The sequence below is a fragment of the Lissotriton helveticus genome, chromosome 8 (genome assembly GCF_964261635.1).
Source record: "Lissotriton helveticus chromosome 8, aLisHel1.1, whole genome shotgun sequence".
Classification (NCBI taxonomy): domain Eukaryota; kingdom Metazoa; phylum Chordata; class Amphibia; order Caudata; family Salamandridae; genus Lissotriton; species Lissotriton helveticus.
Window position 1 is genome coordinate 626,586,581 of NC_136069.1, and position 21,883 is coordinate 626,608,463.

Below are 21,883 nucleotides of genomic sequence, written 5' to 3' on the forward strand. Positions count from 1 at the left end.
TAAGCCCTGCTACTCTTCTTCTTTAAAAGTCATCCTTCAGAAAAGAACAGTATGTACAAGGTACGAAACTATTTCACTGACATCAGTACAAACTCCTACTTTGAAGTCTTCAAAGTAGAAATGAAAAGTCTGCGATTCCAACATTCTGGTCACTTGTAACCAGTCTCTAGTGTAAGTAAGCTTATTTCTTTTTAACTCCTCTATGCTAAACATTTGATTTATGTCTGGTTATTGTAGATATATCAAATTACTGTTTAAGTTTTAAATATGTATTTTAATAATGTTCCTATGTTTATTTTTGTATCTCAAGGAATTTGCACCTCTGTAAAGTGGTGAGTGTTGCACGAGTCTGGTCTAAGCTATATGAAAGCAAAAACAAAGGCAATACAATTATAAAAATCTCCACATTCTGAAAAGCTTCACTGAGTTTGAAGTACCCGATACTTTAAAAAGAGCTTCTCACAGGGCCTTTTGAGAAGAAGTAATCACAAAGACACAAATAAGTATTAGGGGTGGGCGAAATTTGCATAGTCGCGCTACGCAAAGCTCCGCAAAACGGTAAAAATCTCCACTAGTACGCAAAAGTCCTGCGAACACGGTGAATTGCTTGTTCCGCCAGTTCGCGATGCTTTTTTCTTGTTCGTGAACGCTGTTTGCGTGCTCGGAGAGATATATCTTGCGAACACGCACTTTGAAAGCACGAAGAAGCAAGGAATTCCGTGAAGCCTGGGATCGCTGCAATTACGCCGTTTCCGTGGATCACGAAACTACCTGAATTCCACAAATTCCACAAGCGGATCGGAATTTGCCCCCCAGGCCTAATAAGGATCCTAATGCCCACCTCCTTGAAGGCAGGAATTGATCTGGTCATGGCTGCCAGCTATTATTAAACATTCCTTTTCTTGGAATGATTATGGAGCGAACTGTAGTCTTGCAGCGGGGGAGGCATTTAGATTATGTTTTCTTCAATGTCACTCAGTCCACTCTTAGGGCGGATCATACAATGGAGTTTGCACTGCAGATGAAATTCTAAGAGACGCGGATTGGGAATTTATTGGCCGGTGTCATGTTGGATGCACCGGCCACCTTAAAACTCATTCAACTATAATGTATTGGTGCAGTCTGAGGGCTTTCTAGAAAATGGCGGAAAGGTATTAAACATGCATCTCCTCATCATGAAAGAAGGTCAGTGAAATTACAACAGAAGCTATTTCCCAAGTTTGAGTTTCTAATGTCATACACAGGAACACTTAATTAATCAGCATCTGAAGGTGCTGGAAGACAGCATCAGAAGACTAGGACCAACATCAGGAGATGGCCGACGCATCAATATCTAGGTCTTAGTCAGTGTCTACCTCTAGTACCCAATAAATCTGCTTAAACAAAAAGGCCAGTGGACTGAAAGAAGACTGATAAAAACTTAATTCAACCAAATTTAAGTTGATTACAAGTAGCTTGGAGTCCCAAATGAGATAGGGGGACTACATGCTCTCATTGATTAATGGGGTTCAGACACTTAGGCGCTTTGGTGTCTGCACACATCTGTTGGGCCTTGCCAAGGAATAATTGGATCACACCAATCAATGGGTATACACCACAGAAATATCTCTTGTGAACAAATTCCTGCGTTTGTATATACTTTCCAACTGGTGACAGACTACAGCAAGAGTCAAATCCAGGCTTTCAAACCTAGCTGAAATCTGGCCCTTGTGTGCAAGCCACAGTAGATTCAAATGAAGCAAAATACTACTTGAAAGGCAATATCCCTTGGACGACTGGTCCTTCACCTTAATTTGCTCGACGTTTCTAAGGCACCAATTACTGCATGGATTCATGCTCATACCTGCACTAGGGTAGCAAGCGTGTATGGGCACTCGTATCTATATAAACTGTCGGGATCACTTCCAAGCACATTTTTATGGCGCCCATGAAAAAGTGCTCCTATTCATGGCCCTGATGCATTTCTTTACTTATTGGTCCGGCTCTAGGAAGAACCATTATAATGAAAACTATATTTCCCACTATGTCTGTATGTCCGTGACCATATTGTGGCCAAAGTATAAACAAGAGCCCTGCATGGTAAAACGCACTAGTTCTTTTACCCTTCAGCAGAGAAACTTGCAGAACTCTGCAAGGTAGCTACCTGTTTCCCAAAGCTGTGGCAGTATGGAATCTGCAGTTTCAAAGTGGTATCAGATAGAGCCATCCTTTGCAAGTTGACTAAGCCCTGTACCCTTGAAAGACACCCCGGTTTTCTATGGTGTTACGGTACGCCTCCTGCTGGAATAAGAATTGTTTAAAACTTGATTCTACGTTAGTGCACCAAGCCAAAACTTCCTCTTTTATAAATTATATATAGTTTTTGGACTTTTATCTCACCAAAACATTTCTTGCCTTATCTACTGTGGCTCAAGAGTGTTGCGAGCAGGGCCAGACTGGGAACCAAAAGCAAACGGGGCAAAAATATTAAAACCAGCCTTGCCTCCTTCCTCATCTCTCACCTCTCACCTCTGTCTCCTCTCACTCCTGAAGCCCCCTGTGCCACCTGTAATTTCCAGGAGAAAGTAGCCAGCAATGCCCTCCGGTATTAAAAACCGGCCTGAAAAGGCTCCAGAATACCAGGGAAGTGCCAGGTGGAAAAAAAACAGGCAGTCTAGCTTGTGAGTAGTTTAACCCGTTCCGCGCTCCCATCGGCCAACTACGAACGACCGTTGGCCGTCGCGGCCCCACCCGTTTCTTCGAACGTTCCGCACTGGCACGGAACGTTCGAAGCAATTAACGTGTTAATGATGGGCTTTCCAGAGCTGGTGTGGCACAAGTACTAGTGTGCAATTTTGCAAAGACATTCTAAGGGCACAGACTTTGGAAAACAGTTGTCCTTGATGTTTTCAAGATCCGAATGAGTTTACATCACAGAACGTCTCAGAGCTCTGGGTAAAACTACAAAAGAACCCTTTGTGAGTGAATTAAAACTCATTCAGATCTGAAGTACTCCACTCCAATTTCAAATAAAAAGCTATGTGAAAGTTTTAGACATGCAATGCATATTTGCAGTACACTGTAAATGACAGAGCAGGCTCTTGTGACTGACTTCTTCTCAATGGACCTTGTGGTTCTTCTCACAGCTGCCACTTTCATAGCTTTGCTCAAACTTGCCCCACAATGATGCAATGATCTTCAAGAACAGTCCAATCCTCACAATAGCCATACCTACCCCCAAAAGCTGCTTGTTGTGCCTATGTGCTGACAAAAGTCTAGATTCTGGAAATTGCCCTTAGAAGGGCCCGCAGAATAAAGTGTTTAACAGTCTTACTCAGCTGATGTAGCTCACCTACATAAAGAAAATATCTATTCAAGGCAACTCAAGGGCCATCAGGAGGCCACCGGAGACCAACAGGCCACAAGTAACAACTCCAAATGCTCCCACTTTTAAGAACAATGCTTACACTTTGACGCAACTGTCCGAATAACAATTTGTTTTGGCTTTGTTGCATAATTAGAGTTTTGTAGCACTACAAAGCAACTGTGAGGGAGCAGGGTATCAGAATATAAAATATCCGAACAAAGGATTGACTGTATGTCTTAATTATAAGGCAGGTGCTGCTTAGTGCATGAGCTCATGACATGCATAAGGTGGGAAAAAAAGTTACCCCCCATATTTAGGGACTCCAAGAGGCTCTTATTTCCATAGACAAATAAAAACAAGCATTTGCAATGCAATAGGTCTCGCATTTCAGCAAATTTAAGCTATTGCCATTGTAAATGACAATGCCTTTTATTTAGGTTTTAAAAACGAAAACAAAAATAAAAGGCATTGTTATTTGCAATGTCAATAGCTCAAACTTGCTTAAATGCGAGACCTATTCCATTGCAAGTGCTTGTTAGTTCAGTGAGTAGAAACGCTCCCTTTCGGCCGGGCGGCAAATTAATTAAATAAACAAGTGCGGCTGCTAAAGTGAAAGCGGACCACGCTGCAAATAGAAAGAAAAAAATAGTGCTCACCGACTTATGAAGGAGACCATGTAACGCCACAAGCAAAAGATCCAGTCCTCATGAAAGGTAACAAATGCCGACAGGGCGGTAACAAGGATGGACTAACAAGCCTCATTATCAATCGGAAATCAGCATTTACCAAGGATAATGACACCAACTAATCAAAAATATAGACGGAGAGAAGGCGAGGCTTCCACAGCATACTCGACTACTGCATGGCTCGCAGAGCGAGCAGTGCATGACCGCTGCCGCTAGTCTCGACCTAAAAACAATCTTAAATATATGAATTCCATGGCAACGTCCTCTACATACAAAACTATTCAAAGCATGGTGATCTTAGCAATCAGTAGAGCGTCGGAGCCGCTTTTCTGCATGGCCTGAAAAGGACTAGGTTTGCACTAGAACCAGGTCAAGTTACTTAGTGAAGTTGCTTCAGATATCCGCCGAGTTTTGTCTTCTTTACAAGTAAAACAAATATTTTTGCTACAGGTTTTTCAAGCAGTCAAAATTATTGCATTAAGTCGAGAGTGGGAGCTCTGTGGACAAGTGCATTCAATGCAATGACCTGTGGTTGACCCCGTGCTTACAGGTTTAGACCTTGGGGGTCTACTCAACCTTTCATGCTTCTGAGATAGATAAAATGAGCATTAACATGCTGGTTACAAATAAATATCTGTTATCAGACCCAGATCCCTCAGGGAGAATACACAACCCTCATCACATAATGCAGTATGGACGGAGAGCATAGTTAGCTATATAGGGATGCATGGTAGGGGGACAAACGCTGCCTCCAACTCTATTGCTCTTTCTGACAAGACAGATATACAATTCTGACAGAGTCAAGCCACCTTTTTTTTTTGAGAAGATCCTTACATGCAACTGGCTGCACCCAGTATTACTAATCTTTTAGTGATGTGCAATTGAATCAGAACTAGCCCTACAAACCTCTCAGAGAAAATTCTCCCACATGATTGACATCGGATAGAACAAAGCGCGGAGATATCTCTTCGGAGATCGAATTCCAGCGCTATAAAAGAATCTAAAATAAATAAAAATAAATTGACCCCTACCCCTCCTACATACAGAACATAAGACACCTTTTAGAGTTGATTCAGGCATGTGACAGAATATTCTTCAGTCCTGTCAGCATGCCACTGGTAATGCTGACATTTGATGGATCCTGCTTTACGTTTTCTCACTGAATGCAATCAAATTGCTCCACGCCATATGTGCTACCTCAGCCAGTCAAGCTTTTTAGCCTGGACACTCAGTTTTGCCTTTTTCCTTTACAAGTGTGGGTTCCAGATCTCCACATGCGACTTGGCATTTTGTTTACAGAACCAGAAATAGCGGAGGTTGACATAGGGCCACTAAACACATGATGACTGACTGATCACAATCCCTACAAACCATTCAGAGGGAGATTAGGGAGAGACACGTAATGCATGCTATAAAATACAAATGAGGTTAATGGAACAATACACTAATGGTAACTTTAATTTCAGTATCTCCATGCTTAAATCGGTAAAGTGCTTACATTCCTTTTCAGTGCATTAAAAACAACCTATCAATTGCACACTACAAGAGAGTATAGTGGTCACTGTGCCGGGAAAGCTCCATTGTACAATGCCAGAAAATGTACATACCTCAAAACTTAAAACAACACTGAAAAAGGTTACTCATCACACCAGACTGGGCGGAATTAAACTACAGACACATGGGGAATAGAACATTTTCTATGGGGGTAAGTACATATTAAAGATTGACACACGTGCATCACGACTGACAGAAAATGTCAATCATCCAAAATTACATTTCCTACTATGGGCCCGATTCCGATGTGTCGGAAGGCCTCCGAATCGGACTCGGCTTTCCCGGATCCGATTCGTAGCCCTTGATTCCGACCGCATCATACACAGTTCCGTACGACTGAGAATGGTGCCTAGAAATCATTTGCGCTGACCGAATTGGTTCCGGGAGGCATTTGTACAGGCCGAGCCTTCCGGAGCTAATTCGACTGCTCTATGGACTCGCTTTCCAAGCGAGCGCAATGACCAATTTGGATAGTCGTTACGATTCGGTTACTGGAATCGGTCTTTGGGGGCCCATTGCAGGCCCCCCTTCACCCGGGGTCTCCGAATCGGACCCATGAGGGTACCCATGGGACCCCCCTTTCCAACCATGCAGTGTGGCAGGCACCAAAAGGTTACCCGCCACAAGCTTGTACGTTTTTCCCCAACCATCCATTTCTTCAATGGGAGCCTGCCTTCGGGTTCGGAACACAGGCTCCAATTGAAGTCAATGGGAGTACGACCGAATCTGAACCCGGGTGCATACGTATGCACTCGCTCGTTCGAACTTCACCGCTCTGAGTGGTACGCAATGCATTCCGGATCAGATTCGGTCGGGATGCTTTCCAAATGAGATCGGAATCGGGCCCTATATCTACTCACAAGAGATAAAACCACAACAAAGTTCACAATGGCATATTCCAATTCTCAGTTCACAGGAGTAGGATTTGATTTAAGTCAATATCTCAAACAGAGGTAAGAAAAACCAAAACTCTACAGAGAAAGTCCTTTTGAAAAACGTCTGGTCTACAAATGACACCAATTGATAGAACTTAATTTAAGCAGACATGGTCTTCAGACTATTGTTTTCACAAGCAGTCTTAATGGTGCTTAAAGATTTAACATATAATAAAAATTAGGTTAATGCCTTACCTATAATCTCTTTACAGGGATTCTCAGTTGTTATAGGAACCCTGCAAGCAGGACACTGATTATTGTTCCTCAGCCAAACTTCAATACAGACGGAGCAGAAGACATGATAGTTGACACAGATGACAGGCTGGCGTACCTTTTAAGAAAAAGGACAAGGTGAACATGGGCACTGAAATACAAATAACCTTTTGCCTAAACTTCACTTGAGAATCTTTTTCATAAATGTATATTGTAGGATAATTTTGCAAACTAGACTACTGATTAGTTTAACATACAGCATACACGTATGCACATGTATAAATACACAAATGAATTCACATCTTAGGTGTGAAAAAAAATGTGGCCCATAACACGCTACATAGAGCAACTGTACCAATAAACACAATAGTAGAGTGCAATGGGCAAGCTCACTTTTATTACCAGAGTACAGCACAAATGGCATGAGTAAGATACTTTTACTGCTTCACATATTGCATGCAATATTTACTTTACACCTAGACAAAACTTTCCTAGCGGTCAGATTTTACCTTGCTGAACAAAGGCAACGCCATGCATCCTAGTTTTGGTGAAAAACCATTTGTTCAAACAGATTCACATTTAAAAAAACATCATGGCATGAATCATATAGGTACATGCGCAGAGTATAATAATATGCTATTTATTACCGTGGCTGATGGAGGAGAGGGGCATTCGGACTCATTTAAGGAGTCACTTTTCGGTAGTCATTGAACCCCTCCACAAACAATAGCACATAATAAATAGTCTGCACATACGTGATTCAATTAACTGGTCCCAATGTGGAAAAGGTTTTGGGATAATGAAAATAAAAAAATAAATGTGAACGTAGAATTTACAGTTGATGTGTATTAATTGCACTAGACGACATATTCGAACCAGATATTAATATTATGAAATATTCCTCAAAGACATCAATTTTAAAACATGTAAAGAATTGGGAATCATTTTTATTAAAATTGCATTAATTTTAATCCTATCATGATCAAATTTGCACACTATCATTCAAAATCAACATAGCCCAGTGAGAGGACACTCGTCACATGCTGTATGGCAATTATCTTTATTCTGTGACTTTCAGTTTTAGCCAATGAAACCTATGTGTTGTTTCTCTAGGATGTGCAGTTCGGAATGATCTGTAATAGAGCAAATGTATTTTATGATTGCAAAGTTAGATCAGTTAAAAATGCAGTCGCACCATGTAATCAAGGGGGGCATCATTCGTTCTCTCATTGGAATCCGTTGTAGGGAGACCCAGAAATGTCTTAGTTTATAGGACTGGGGGAAGAAGAGGAGTAGCCAACAGGGTTATATTTCATGTGTAATTTGTTAATGACAAGAATTCTGTCATTCATTTATTAAAGATTCTTCTATGTGGTTTGAGGTTGCCTGTAAAAGTGCTTAGGACTAATAATACTTGACTGCCAGCTGAAGAAGGTACTGTACAAAATTATTAACGACGAATCATCTAATAAATCCTGCATAAACTTTGTTGGACAACACAATGAAAGAACTATATATGGGCACGGCTAAAAGGATGTGCATAGGGAATATGCCCCACAGCACAATGAATGAACTAGAGAAAGCCATCTTTAAGATGTAATAGAGGTCAGAAATTCAGGTGTAATAGAGCAGTGATAGATAACGTTTAGATTTCCGTGGATGGATCCCACTTATTCATTACTGAAACCCGGGGACCCCCACTGAATCAGTACTGTAATCCAGGGACCCCCACTGAGTCAATACTGGAAGCGGAGAACTCGTCCTAAGCTTTTTTGAAGATTTGAATCACAAAACTATACACAACAAACAAAGGAACAAGTATTATTCAAACAAATAAACAAATAATTAAATATTTTATTTAATTCAAATATTTAATGAAAACAACATTTTAATGAGAAGGTCAGATGTTTTCTAAATTCAGGTTGACGCTACTCATTGTCTACACTTTGTTCGGTTTGATGCACTTGCACTTCTCCCATGAATCAATCTGGAGTATAGTAACTTAATTTTTAGCCTCCAATTTCAAATTACTTCAAATTTACAGAACACTTAAGATTTTTCAATTTTAAATGTTGCTTCTTCGTTGATATAAATTAAATTAATCTATTAGTATTTTATTTTCTGAGCAGTTGAACCCTAGAGTAGGCTTTGCAGACTCTCAGGGATCCCCAAACCACAGGTTCAGAACCACTATTTAGAGGACAGAATCAGATTTTGCTTGGCTTTGCAAACGAGAGCAAGAGGTCAGTCACTGACGAGGTGTGGTGATTGTCCTTAAGTTTCATGCGCTCAAGGGAACAGCTAACAATTCGAAAATAAAAACGAAATCTGAGCTTCAGATGTTTTGTCCAATTAGACACATCAAACGACTGCCCTTAAACATAGATACAAATATAAAGTTCCATGAGCAGAGGAAAGGTGCAGCAGCAGCAAATATGGTAGTAATCTATTAAGAGTTTTGCTAAGCCATGGTTTTTCACAACCAGCACACGATGGCCAAATGAAATATGAAGCAATGTGAGAATGCCCTAGGGTAGTTGGAGAGGTGACCGGGAAGGGGGGGTAGGATGGGTCAAGCAGCAGTAAAGACTAAACAGAAGGCTGAGGAAATTCCCTCCACCTGCCATCATTCATTTTAGGGGATGCACACACAGTATAGGCAGAATGGCTGAAGCCACTCATAGGTAATCGAGAAACTGCTGAGCTGAAGTCTGGGCAAAACAGCATGGAAGGTGTGGTGCTTCTGAAACTGCAACTATAGTGTTTGCACAACTCATTTGGAGGGAGGAAGGTGCCTTGAAACACGTTGGCAACGCCACTTCAAAGCTGGATGATGGGGGCAAGATATGTGGACACACTTCACTCCCTTTGCATCGCTTCACTTCACTTGTAGGAATATTCACCAGGAATACAGCAAGGTTCATCAACATTGTCTGGTGATGAACTCTACAAATGAATAAAACTATAGGGGGAATGAATTGATACCTCTGATACCAATGCAATATTTGTGCTTCCTGCCATACTTATCCAGTATTAATACAACTGGATCCTGTAGAAGGGAGAATCTATAACTTAGTCCAGACAAGGCTGGTAATTCAGGTGTCAGGCAGATGGAGTTTTTCAAGCCCCCTTAAGCCATACATTTGATGCCAATGACGCAGCTGACTGGGTTCCCACCACTATGCTCCCACTCCTGCTACAATATATCTTTAGGTATGCAGGAGGGCAAGAATGAATAACACTTTTTTGTTAGATTTCGAATTGATGCATGTGTCTCCTAGCAGAGTAAATTACCTTGGTCTGGTTTGGGGGGAGCGAACAGATACCATTGACCTGTACATGTTTAGCCCCACAGCCTCCTGACAGTGTCTCTTTTCATAGGCATTGAATGGTACCTCGCCTCTCTGACAAAAAAGACGGTGGTCACATAAGAAAAGTATCAAAGTATCAATCAATAGGAAAGATCAAAACCTCAACTACAGAAAACACAAAATAAGTGAAATCACTAAACTTAAATATCGCCACTCACAATGCTCATCTAAATTCAGTGGATAAGAGACTGGAAACAGCAGAGGAGTATCAGGTGACTTCTCTTGGCTGCAAACAAGATATCTGGAACCTTCTGAGAAAAGGTACGGGCGTTCAAGGCAATAGTTACTGGGAAATATATGCAACTTTGGCGTTTCTGTGAAACAGGAGAAAGCACAAAATATGACACGTCTGATGCGCTTTCGCTCAAGGTTCTTTGCCTCTCCTTAATAACTCCTTTAGAATTCCAGAAAGCCCAGGGCGTATGATCTCGGAAAGGAGATAAGGGGGGATACCCCTAGACCCATCATTCTGTGCTTGCTCGGGCATCACCACACAAGAAAAGTATTTCCTATGCCAAGACAAAAAAAAAAGACAAAAAAAACCCTTCCAATATAGGGGTTTAAAAAAAATATATCACATCTCTGAAGATTTCTGCTAGGAAACAAACATCAAAAGGAAAACATTTCTAGCCATACTTCTACTGGAAAGAAAGTGGAACATACAATTAGGGGGCCTATTACAATGTTGATCGTAAGGCCTCCGATCTGATCGGAGGCCTTACGACCGACATCGTCAGTTTCAATTCAGACTGGCTGATTCCAATTCAGCCGTTTGGAACTGAAACCGCCGGTCATTCTAGCTGGCTTCCGTCAGGCTCAAGAAGCCCGTCAACCGTTCGGAACCAGCCCATAATTCAAACGGACGGCGGTTTGCGCAGTCTGGATTACGCTGCACGGTTTCCGATAGGGTTTCCATGCTGTCTTTTTGACATGGAAACCCCATTGGAAAGCAAGTTTGGGGGCCTCTAGCAGGGCCCCCTTTCCTTTGCGGCCTCCGTTGGTGGCCGAGGGGCAACTATGGGGCCCCCATTAGTCACTGCACCCTGTGGCAGGCACCAAGGGATGCAGGGATTGAAACCACCTCACATTTCCCTATGGGAGCATGAACTATGGCCGTAACACATGCTCCCATAGGGAAATGCCAGATGGCGACCACACCCTGTGTGATCGCATCATAATAAGGTGGCCGGTCGGTCCGGTTTCGGAGACGGTGTAATAGGCCCCTTGGTCTGCTAGAATCAGCTATCAAGTGGCTGACCCTGCTTGGCAACTTCAAGGATTTTAATAACCCAAACAATCTAAGCATTTCGACCTTGTTGACAAACAACAAAGGATAAAAGTCAGTTCACATCATCCTTTGATTAATGCCACAGAGACTACCCTTCCACCAGTAAAGTGAATGACACATAGTCACCTTGAGACAACAGGCAGATCGGGATCCAATTCAGGAACAAAATACTCTGAAAGACGGAGAGATAAATCCAGATCAACCCTATAACCCTCAGGAAACAGCAAACGACACTCCCATTAAGTAGTAAACATGTTCCGGTCATTAAACTTCAGTTTCTCAATACTGTAACAGAGTAATACTGCAACCACCAATTACCCCCGTCGCGTCTCAGAGTCATTACGTTTTGACATTGTTTGATAGGAGCATTTTTAGGCCCATCGTATTTACCACTCATTGGGACATAGAAAGGGAAAGGTGTAATGTCACTCTGACTACCCGTGGGAATGTCTATCCTGAAGACAGTCCACCCTTCGCCGATGTGTAGAATATAGTTTACATTTTCCTACTCAGTCATAGCACAAGAGACTCAATATGTTTATCTGAAAACGTTGTTGTAGACTACTAAATATAAAACAGGAATTCTAGCTCAGTTTCAACTAAAGAATTTTGTTATTTATTTTCCCATAGTTGTACATTATCAACATGTAGTGAGGCCTCTGTTTTGGCTATAGATGGCAGTCCCATTAGGCCTTTGGAAAACTCTTCAAGAGGCGACCCCCGCAGATACTGTTCGGTACTTCATCAATAGAGACCGTTTTGGCACTTATATTAGGTATTTATCATACTTGGCAAAACTTATTGTTTAGAAGTGTCGAGATTCTGTTTATGTTGCTTATACTTACTCTTGCTCCTAATTCAGGACTCTGCATCCCGCATGAGGGTAGAGTCACCATTTTTATACTCCCAGTTATTAGAAGGTCGTGTGAGCTGGATTCTTATTATTGGATTTCTAATCATATCCAGCGAGTATGTATATTATACACGTAGGATTATAAGCTGGGGTATAAAGGTTCTTCACATTCTAAAAACTTCTGTGCACACTAGGTGTTTTTTTCTAATACTCTTATTTTTTCTCTTGGTGTCTTTTCTATTCTTGTCTGGTATACACTCCTATTCTGTGCGATGTCTTTCATGCACTCAGTTATATTTTTTGCCCTGATGGCTTTTCTAATATTAATTTTTGATTAGGTTTTCTAATTATTTTGTGATGTTATGTTGTTCCCACAGACTGGATTGACGAAGCCAGTATTTCAAATTCCTTTTGCCTTGTGAAAATAAAAGAAATGTATCAGGCCTAATTATATTTGTGTATACATCTTCAGGGCCCTGAAGAAGGATGGCACATGAAAATTCCGATACGCGCGTCCGCGCATTGTGTTGTGGTTTTGTATATTTATGATGTCTGTTATGTTCTTGTGAATTGTATTTTTTCTGATTGCTTGTGATTATTGTATGTATATATTTATTTCTTGTATTTTTGATGTACTTGTTGAGACATTTACCTCAATTTCTCACTGCTTCATCTATGTTTGGATCCTTACAAATTTGATCTGGATGTTAGTCAATTGTAAGTGTATGAGTTTTATGTATATTATATTTATTGAAAAAGAACAAAAAATATTGGTTACTGAATATATGAAATAAGGATATATATATATTTTTTGCTAATAAAATATCAAAAAACGTGATTTATTTGTGACACTGTCTGTGTGGGACTAGTTCGATGTTATTAGTACTGAGGGGGCTTCTCTTAATGTTTATTGTGAGGAGGCCTTAGGCCCAGGCTCTCTGTTGCTATCATGACCAACACTAAACCTTCCCTTAGAGTGAATATATCCTTACATATTTTTATGTAGACAGGTCACAGGCCCTGTACACAATTTCTGAGATAGTGAGTGTTAGACACCAAGGCCAGGTAGCTCACACGCTTCTAGTCCCCTACCCACAAGTGATATTTACATAGCCAATTCATTGTTCTCTCCACAGTATGTAACATCTTCTTTGCCACACTGGAGGCTAGATGTCACCCTGTTAAATTTCCCCGAAAAGGTTATGTAGAGGACGATTGGTATCCCTCCTTAGTTGTCCCTCCCAATTCCCTCTTTTGTTTCTTTGCACCTAACTTTTTATACTAAATATGCAGCAACCAATGAGACCCTAAAACATACTGTCACTGAACATAAACTCTTGAATGATGTCAAAAGAAAATAAATGCTTACATATCTCAGCACCAACTTGCCAAGCAAAGTGCCACTACAGGAAACACAATAAAATGCCAAAGAATCTGATAGCTTATGAGAGACTGGGTAGGAAGGAACGTGTACTCCTCCAGCCCCTCCTCCTGGGAGGAAGTATTCCCTACATAACACAGGCACAGAACAGAGGGAGTCGTTATCTTCTTCCACAAACCTTTACTTTTGGTGTATTGAAAAAAAAAAAGGTCAGACCTTGGAGGCATTTTCATCTTTGGCAAATTCAAGCCCCAGAATACCACTCTGGCAGCAGCAGGATAGATTTGCATTCGAATGGGTTCAAGTTTGGTGTCTTTGTCTCACTGAAAACACTACTAGTTGAATTTGGAAACTGTAAGGTTGTCATAGCAGTAGACGGGAACCTAGCTTTCGATGACAAATTTGATAAATGTAGGACATGGGCATTTAGGGTCTGATCATGGTTTAACGGATCCATGGAAACTAACATAAGCAAGGGATTGGAAGTACACGTTTTATGCCCAGTGTTCATGCAATAAGCAGAAGAATCAATTATTTTCCAGCCTCAAGTGCCACACTTCCAGATCTGCTGAACTGTTCTACAATTGACACATGTTTTTCAAATAACTTACCTGTATTTCAACAACTGTATATGAGCCTCATAATACCTGCAACTAAAACCTGGTGAATGAATGTTACTAAATACAGGCAACAAGAAAGAGGAATTTGCTGCAATATCTAAATGAATGGCTAAATTTGAATGAAAGCATTTATTTATTTATTTATTTATTCTAAGTTTTATATAGCGCGAACAAGATCCTTACAAATATCAGAGCGCTTCACAAAGACAGGGTAGTAGGAATGAACAGAGATAATGGAAGCAGTATAATAGTCACTGACATGGTAGGATAATAATAACATACATAATACATATCAATATACAAACAGGTAAACAAGTAATATAAGACGGCACCAGTCATTGATCCCACTACAGAGGTGTTCAGGTACACCTTGGGTGTGTGGATGGCTTATAACAGTGTCTTAGTGTAGAGAGAACACTGAGTGGGGGCATCGGGAGAGTGAATCAGTAAACCAAAGTGTATCGTATATTGGTCGGTATTAAGAGAGTAGCGTAATAGTGACCTCCATCAAGTAGAAGTATAGTGCCAAAGGACAAGGTGAACAGTGATACAGAGCAATGCAGAGTCTCTGATCCAGCACCTATAAGGTTCAGGAGATCTTGGCCAGAAGGATGGTTTTCACCTCTTTCTTGAAGAGTGCAGTGGAGGAGATAAGCCTGGTTTCAGGAGGGAGCGCATTCCAGATCCTGGGTGCCATTCCTGAGAAGGAGCGCTTGTATGTTTTCTCTTTCCGGAATCTACGAGGTTTCAGGAGTAGATTTTTTTGTACTTCTATTGGATCTCGAACCTCCTGATATAGACAACTTTTGAGCGAGGTAGTTGGGTGCATTGTGGTGCACGTCCGCGTGTGTCATAACTGCAATTTTTAGCTGTATTCTGGCTTCAAAAGGCAGCCATTTTAGAGACTTTAAGTCTGGGGATATATGCGAGTGTTTTCTTGAGCCAGTAATGAGTCTCGCGGCAGCGTTCAGGGAGGCTCTTAAGGGTGCTGTTGTGGATAGCGGGAGTCCGCTGAGGGCCACAATTCCGTAGTCTATTCGAGGGATGACTAAAGCTTGTACAGCAGTTTGGAAGTCTTCGGCAGGGAGGAAAGGTTTAATTTTCCTCAGTGTGTTGATTTGGAAATTAGCTCCTTTTGTGGCTTTGCTAACGTGCTGCCGCATGTTGAGCTTGGCGTCGAGTGTGATGCCTAGGGATTTCGCCGAATCCACGATGGTAGGTTGGACATTGAGTGCTGTTAGGTTATTGAGCCAGGTTTGGGTGGTGGAAATTTTCGCCGGGGGTGAGAGGAGTAGGAACTCAGTTTTCAGAGCATTTAGTTTGAGGTGATTATCGGCCAGCCAAGATTGAGTGTTAATAAGTGTGGAATTCAGATGTTTGATATCTTCCGGGGATTGTAGCTTTAGGTAAAGTTGTGTGTCGTCGGCATACATATGGAATTGGACATTGGAAGCTTGGAGCAAGGTGGCGAGCGGTTCCATGACGAGGTTGAACAGTGTGGGGGAGAGGGAGGATCCTTGTGGGACACCTAGATCTGCAGGCACAGGTGTAGATAGCACATTGTCGATCTTGAACTTCTGAGACCGGTTGTGAAGGAAGGACGAAAACCATTTGAGAACAGTTCCCGATAGACCCATTCTAGTGCTTAGCAGCTCCAGCAAGTTCTCATGTTTGACCGTGTCAAATGCTGAAGAGAGGTCAAGAAGGATGAGGAGGCAGGACTCATTGCGATCAAGAATTTGGAGGGCGTCATCAATTATGTGTGTCATAGCTGTTTCCGTGCTATGTTTCGCTCGGAAGCCTGATTGATGAGGGTTGAGGAGGTCAAATTGATCAATGTGTTTTGTTAGTTGGAGTTGGACACATTTCTCCAGCTGTTTGGCCAGGGTGGGGATGTTGGTGATGGGTCGGTAATTGTTTAGGTCAGACGGATCAGCTGTACGTTTCTTGAGTATAGGCGTGACTTGCCCCACCTTGAGGGAGTCTGGAATTAGGCCTTGTTGTAGGGAGCTGTTGATGATTTTGGTCCAGAGAGGGAGGAGCAAGGGGATGAAGTCTTTTACAGCATTAGCAGGAGAGGGTCTGTGAGGTGATTAGAGGGCTTCAAGGTGCAGAGCAGTTTGTGAATTGCTTCTTCCGAGTAGGTATCGAAGTACAGCCAGGATGCCTTGTTTTTAGGTTGATTGTTAGACATTCTGGTGTGGTTGGGGAATCGGCTTACATCCATGATGAGGTCATTTCTTATGTTGTCAGACTTTAGCTTAAAGAAAGCAGAGAAGGCTTCACAGTGTGGGGCGTCGCTTGTTGTGCTGTTTGATTGTAAGGGTTGTGTCTTTGTTTGGGTCTTGATTAGTTCGAACAGCTTTCTTGGCCTGTTTTTTGCTTGGTCCAATTGGCGGCTAAAGAAGTCCGACTTTGTGCGCTTTATTTTCCTGAAGTAGGCATTTCTCTTGTTCTTAAGCCTTTTGAGGTGCAGTGCTGAAGGGTCCGATCTCCAGGTGCGCTCTGCCATTCGCATAGTACGCCTGTCGTCATTGAGTCTATCGTCATACCAGGGGTTAGACATTTTGGTGGAGACTCTCTTCAGTTGCAGTGGGGCGACTTCATTGACTATTGTATTCATAGAGTCAAGGTAGTGGTCGGTCAGTGATTGAACATCCGAGGCACCTGAAGGGGGAAGGAGGAGATTGCCGATGTGGGGAGGCAGGGTAGAGGGGTTAAGATTCTTCATGTCCCTTTTCCATGTTTTGGATTTGGTTGGTTGAGCCGGGTTAGGTTTAACTTTTTCATTGATAAAGAAGGTGATAATGTGGTGATCTGACCAGTCGCAGGGTTGGATCGCCTCCAGTTGTGTAGAGTTCTCTTTGGCAATGATGAGATTGAGTATCGAGCCTTCGTCGTGTGTTGGTCTATCGCATATTTGGGTGAGGTCAAGCGCATTAAGGAAAGTTTTGAGACTATTCACCACTGTGTCTTTCTGATCGTTCCAGTGGAGATTGAAGTCACCCAGGTAGACTTGGGTGGTCTGCCGACCGGCATTGGAAGTGATCATGTCCATGAGTTGTTGGGTGAATATGAGATTGTCACCAGGCGGGTGATAGATGAGATGTAAAGCACAAACTTGTTTGCCCTCGCTGGTGATGTCGAGGCAGAGGAGTTCACAGGAGGAAAGGGAGGGGGAGTTGACTTTAGTAACGGAGAGGTTGCTCCTAAAAATGCATGCAATTCCCCGCCCGTCTTGCCAGGGGACCTGTCCAGCCTAATGATGTGATAATTGGGGGGGGGGACTAGTATGTCCATAATCGGGGTAGAGGCTTCAGTAAGCCACGTTTCCGTTAGAATGGCTAGGTCCAGATCCATAGCTGAGACGAGATCAGCGATGTCGGAGGAGTGTCTCTGGGCCGATCTGCAATTGAGTAGGATGCATTTGAGTTTGGGAGAGAGAAGGGTGGTCGAGCTTTCTAGAGTGAGTGGAACTTTTCTGAGGTTGTTAGGGACGGAACCTCTGTTGTTGAGTGTTGGGAGCCTCAGAGGGTTTGTAAGAATTGTGGGTATGGGGATGTGTGTGTTGGATATGTGTTTTACCGGACCTGGGCCATAAGAGCGTAGGAGAGAGCATAGGTCGCGGTCCGACAGTGGGTTGAGGACACGACGGGGGCGGTGGGAGTTATTGCGAACGGGGATAGTCGGCCAGCGCGGGTGTCGTTGGAGGCGAGGGTATGTAGGGAGGGTGCGTCGTTTGTAGGGTAGAGGGATGGTGGGAAGTAGACTGGGCTGTGAGGAGAGAAGGTCTTTGATTGCGTGGACATCTTTTTTGATTTGTAGAATATCCTCTTTGACTTGTTGGAGGGTGGATAAAGTCAGGTCAGGAGGTGGATTGGGGATGGGGTTGGTGGTGAGAGCCATTGGTGACTGGTTGAGTAGTGAGCTGGAAAGCGGGCAGGGTATCGAGGGGGGGGATATACTAGCGTTGTTGGAAGGTTCTGCGGTGCTAATGAGTGGGATGGCATTCAAAGTGTGGGCGTGTTTGTGGGCGAGGGGTGTGGGTGAAGTAGGCGGTGAAGGCGGTGGTTGGGAGGCATAGGTAGTGCCGTCAGTGGGAGACGGTGCTGGTGAGTAGAAGAGTGAGTGAAGGCTGAAGACAGTGGGGGAGACAGGGGGGTAGTGAGGGCTGAGAATAGGAGGTGGGAGAGAGGGGGATGCTAAGGTAGGGGAGGCGGTATGTTCTGTATGTTTTGTTGGGAGGGTGAGAGTGTCGTGGGTGGGAGTGGGGAGGGAGCTGGGGAGGGAGAGGTGTCCGCCGTGGGGGGATGGGAGGGGGGGGTGGATAAACTCCGAATGGTGGTGTGATCAGGTGGTGGCGTGTTGTGGGTGAGAGTTGTTATGTCAGGTGTGAGAGTGTCGTGGGTGAGAGTGGGGAGGGAGCTGGGGAGGGAGAGGGGTCTGCCGTGGGGGGGATGGGAGGGGGGGGGGGGTGGATAAACTCCGAGCGGTGGTGTGTTCAGATGGTGGCGTGTTGTGGGTGGGGGTTGTTATGTCAGGGGGGAGAGGGATGGGGGGTATGAGTGGGGGTAAAAGGGGTCATGTTAGAGGGGCGGCTAGTATAAGAGGTGGAGACATTTGTGACTGTCCTTGGGGAGTGTGGGGCGTTAACAGCAGGTGGGCCATTTACTGGGGTGATGGGGGTAGAGGTGTTGTAGGTGGGGGCTGCCACGTCAGGGGTGATAGTGCTGGTGGAGTTCTGGGTGGGGGTCCGCAGCTTGGAGAGGTGCTCTTTGAACTTGGGGAACAGGTTGTCTAGTAGTTCCAGGTTCTTGTCCGTGGATTGAATTAGGACAATCCCGTTATTGTAGATAGTAATGGTAGTCCTGCCAGGGAAGAGGTGGGAAGGTGTGATAGAGAGAGTTAGGCCATGAGTTGTTTTCCTGGTGGCGGAGACGGTGAGTAGGGTTAGAAACGCTTTTCTCCATTGGGCTCTGCGTGAGGTGTGGAAGATGATATCAGTATTCAGGGCTCCATTGCCCGGTGAGAAGTAGGTGTCGGCATAGGGTGTTTCAGGGTGCGACCTCAAGAAGTTATGTTTAAAACGTTTAGTGGCTTTTTTGGTGAGGGTGGAAGGGTAGTTAATTCTAAAAGTGTGCTTGCCGTTGAGCTCCATTTTAGAAAGGCTGTGATGTTGGGTGTAGGAGATAGGACGACAATAAAAACTGTCAGCCGTTGGTTACAGTGCAAAGGAGTGACACTAATGAGTGACCAAAAGTATAAGAGGTAGAAGTCAGTGCATCCAGGAACAAACAGTGCGAAGGTGCAGCTTACATAATGTATCCTATATGCGAGGTAGCAGTCAGCTTACACCATGTACAAAACATGAGAGGTAGAACAGGTTAGGTGGAATCAAATTTACACATCAGAATGTAAGAGGTAGCAGCGGTGTAGTCTAGGTGTAGAGAGTGGCTGGGTGCAGCTTACATGAATAAACGAAGTGAATGAGGTAGAAATAATCAGTGCAACATCGTGAAGTAGCTGACATCGAAGAACCAAATAAATGAGGTAGCGAACAGTGAATGATAGGGATAAAGGTGAGATAGGTGCAGCATGAGGTAGCGATTGGTGCAGAACCGGTGAGGGAAAAGTGAAATGGGTGCAGTTTACGCAGAGTGCATAGAATACTAGTAGAGGTATAAAACTGCAATATAGGGCGGTCACTTAATCACACGAAGATACATATACAATACAAATACAAATAGTAGTATAATACTAACAGAGTATGGGTGCAGACAGAGGCTGCTTGAGTCATAAGTGACACTAGCGATCGGTGCATTACCTGTGAAGAAAAAGTGACAAAGGTGCAGGGTACAAAAATTCTACAAAGTACAGGTAGAAGTACAGTACTGCGATAAGAGGCAGATACTTAATCACACATATATGAGGTAGTAATCAGTGAATTATAGGTGAAGATAGAGTGACGTGGGTGCAGCAGTGCACAGAATACAAATAGAAGTACAACAAATGTGTATAATAAAGTAGAAAAACAAAAATAAAAAAATAAAAATAAAAATACAGTACTGCAATAAAAGGCAGATACTTAATTACAGTGTTTAGATACAGAGCTATGTAGGTGTGCGGTAGTTGATAAAAAGAAAAGTCAGTTCTTAGGGTCTGGGCAAGAAGTGAGAGTGACTAGTCCATGATGGCCGCCGAAGAAAGAGAAATATCAGTCTAAAATGGCCGCCAAATAGGGGAGATATAGCCGATAGTCCTCTGTCAGTTGTTGTTGCTTTAAGACCAAGGAAGGGCTATTTCAGTTTCTATTTGAGCAAGCCCAGCTCTGGCTTGCTGGGAGGGAGTCTTATCCAGAGGATTGGCTAGACACACCTACGAAGTGATACAAGAGGTTCACCAACAGCAAGAAAGACAGCAACTTAAAAGTAACAAAAACCTTTGATCAGTCAAACACATTACAGGACTCTATATGGATGTAAACCTTCATAGACCCTTCAACAGCTTGAGAAAGCAAAATAGAGTGCCTGAAATAGCTTTTCAACTTCATGGAAGAATATGTTTTATGCAAGTTAAAATAGAGAAATAAGAAGAATGTGAAAAAGCTAGTAGGTTGCATATACTACAACTTAAAGAAAGACGTGCAAGGGCAGTAACAGCAATTTGAAATTACCAGGGACAGTTTATCATTCACCCTACGGAATTTGTACCCTTCTTCAGAGCGATGCACAAGAGTGCCTTGATGGAAAAACGTCAGACGAAACAAAGAAACCATGCTGGCAAAACCCCAGAGAATATTGGGTTCCCATTAAACTCTATTAAATTAACACATACATTAATACTCCTTGTGATCGCAGTGTAAAAAGAAGCTGAAGACACTAACTTGCTTTGATAAGACTTTAGCAAAACTAGCTTTACTCTACCAACACAATCTGGTTATGTCCCCTTTGTGCAAGTTACAAGCACATATCATTGATACATTCTGATTGTTTTCTTCCTTTTTTAGCAGATGTGTTGGCCCATCAGTTAAAGATTGTGCCTCCTGGACTAGTTCAGAAATCCCAAGTGGGATTATACCTGCCAGATCACATAGAAAGCAAACACAAACACCGTTTCACTTCTTATTGCAAACTCTTAAACAACCAGTTGTAAATGTGGGGCTTTCTGTTGAGAGCGAAAAGGTACCCGACAAGAGATGAAAGGGAAGGAACAGATGTCTAGAGCTCTCATCAGCATGAGCATGGTCTAAGATTTCATCACAAAACTGAAATGACTGTTCTAGGAAACTTCAGCCAAAGTTAGCCCTAATGGCTTCTTGACGGATACATTTTGCACTTGCAGAGGCCCAAGCCAGGGTTGCCCCGGTCACCCGGTTGTTCCAATTAGCCTTCGAGACACTGGGAACGGCAGTTAAAGCTTCTAGGCAGGTCCAAAGAATCAAAACACAGACAGGTGAAAACAAACTGGTTTTATATGTGTATTACATACTATTAAAATTGTCGAAGCCAGCCGACCTCATAGCCTCTTTGATGACCTTAATGTCTGACCGTTCCTTATTTCCAAGACAAATTAATTTGACAAGAGCCAGGCCCTATCATATACTACTATATAATTTAGAACTCCTTATTGGGTAACT

The 21,883-nt window shown here is 42.9% G+C and overlaps 1 protein-coding gene across 1 annotated transcript in view; it reads right to left on the bottom strand.

Moving 5' to 3' along the window:
* The window catches only part of OBI1 (ORC ubiquitin ligase 1), a 199,165-nt gene that overhangs the window by 118,683 nt on the left and 58,599 nt on the right, over positions 1-21,883 (bottom strand). The window contains exon 2 of the mRNA XM_078657484.1: positions 6,717-6,852. Within this exon, the coding sequence (XP_078513610.1) occupies positions 6,717-6,852 (136 nt within the window). The remainder of the gene's footprint in view (positions 1-6,716; positions 6,853-21,883) is intronic.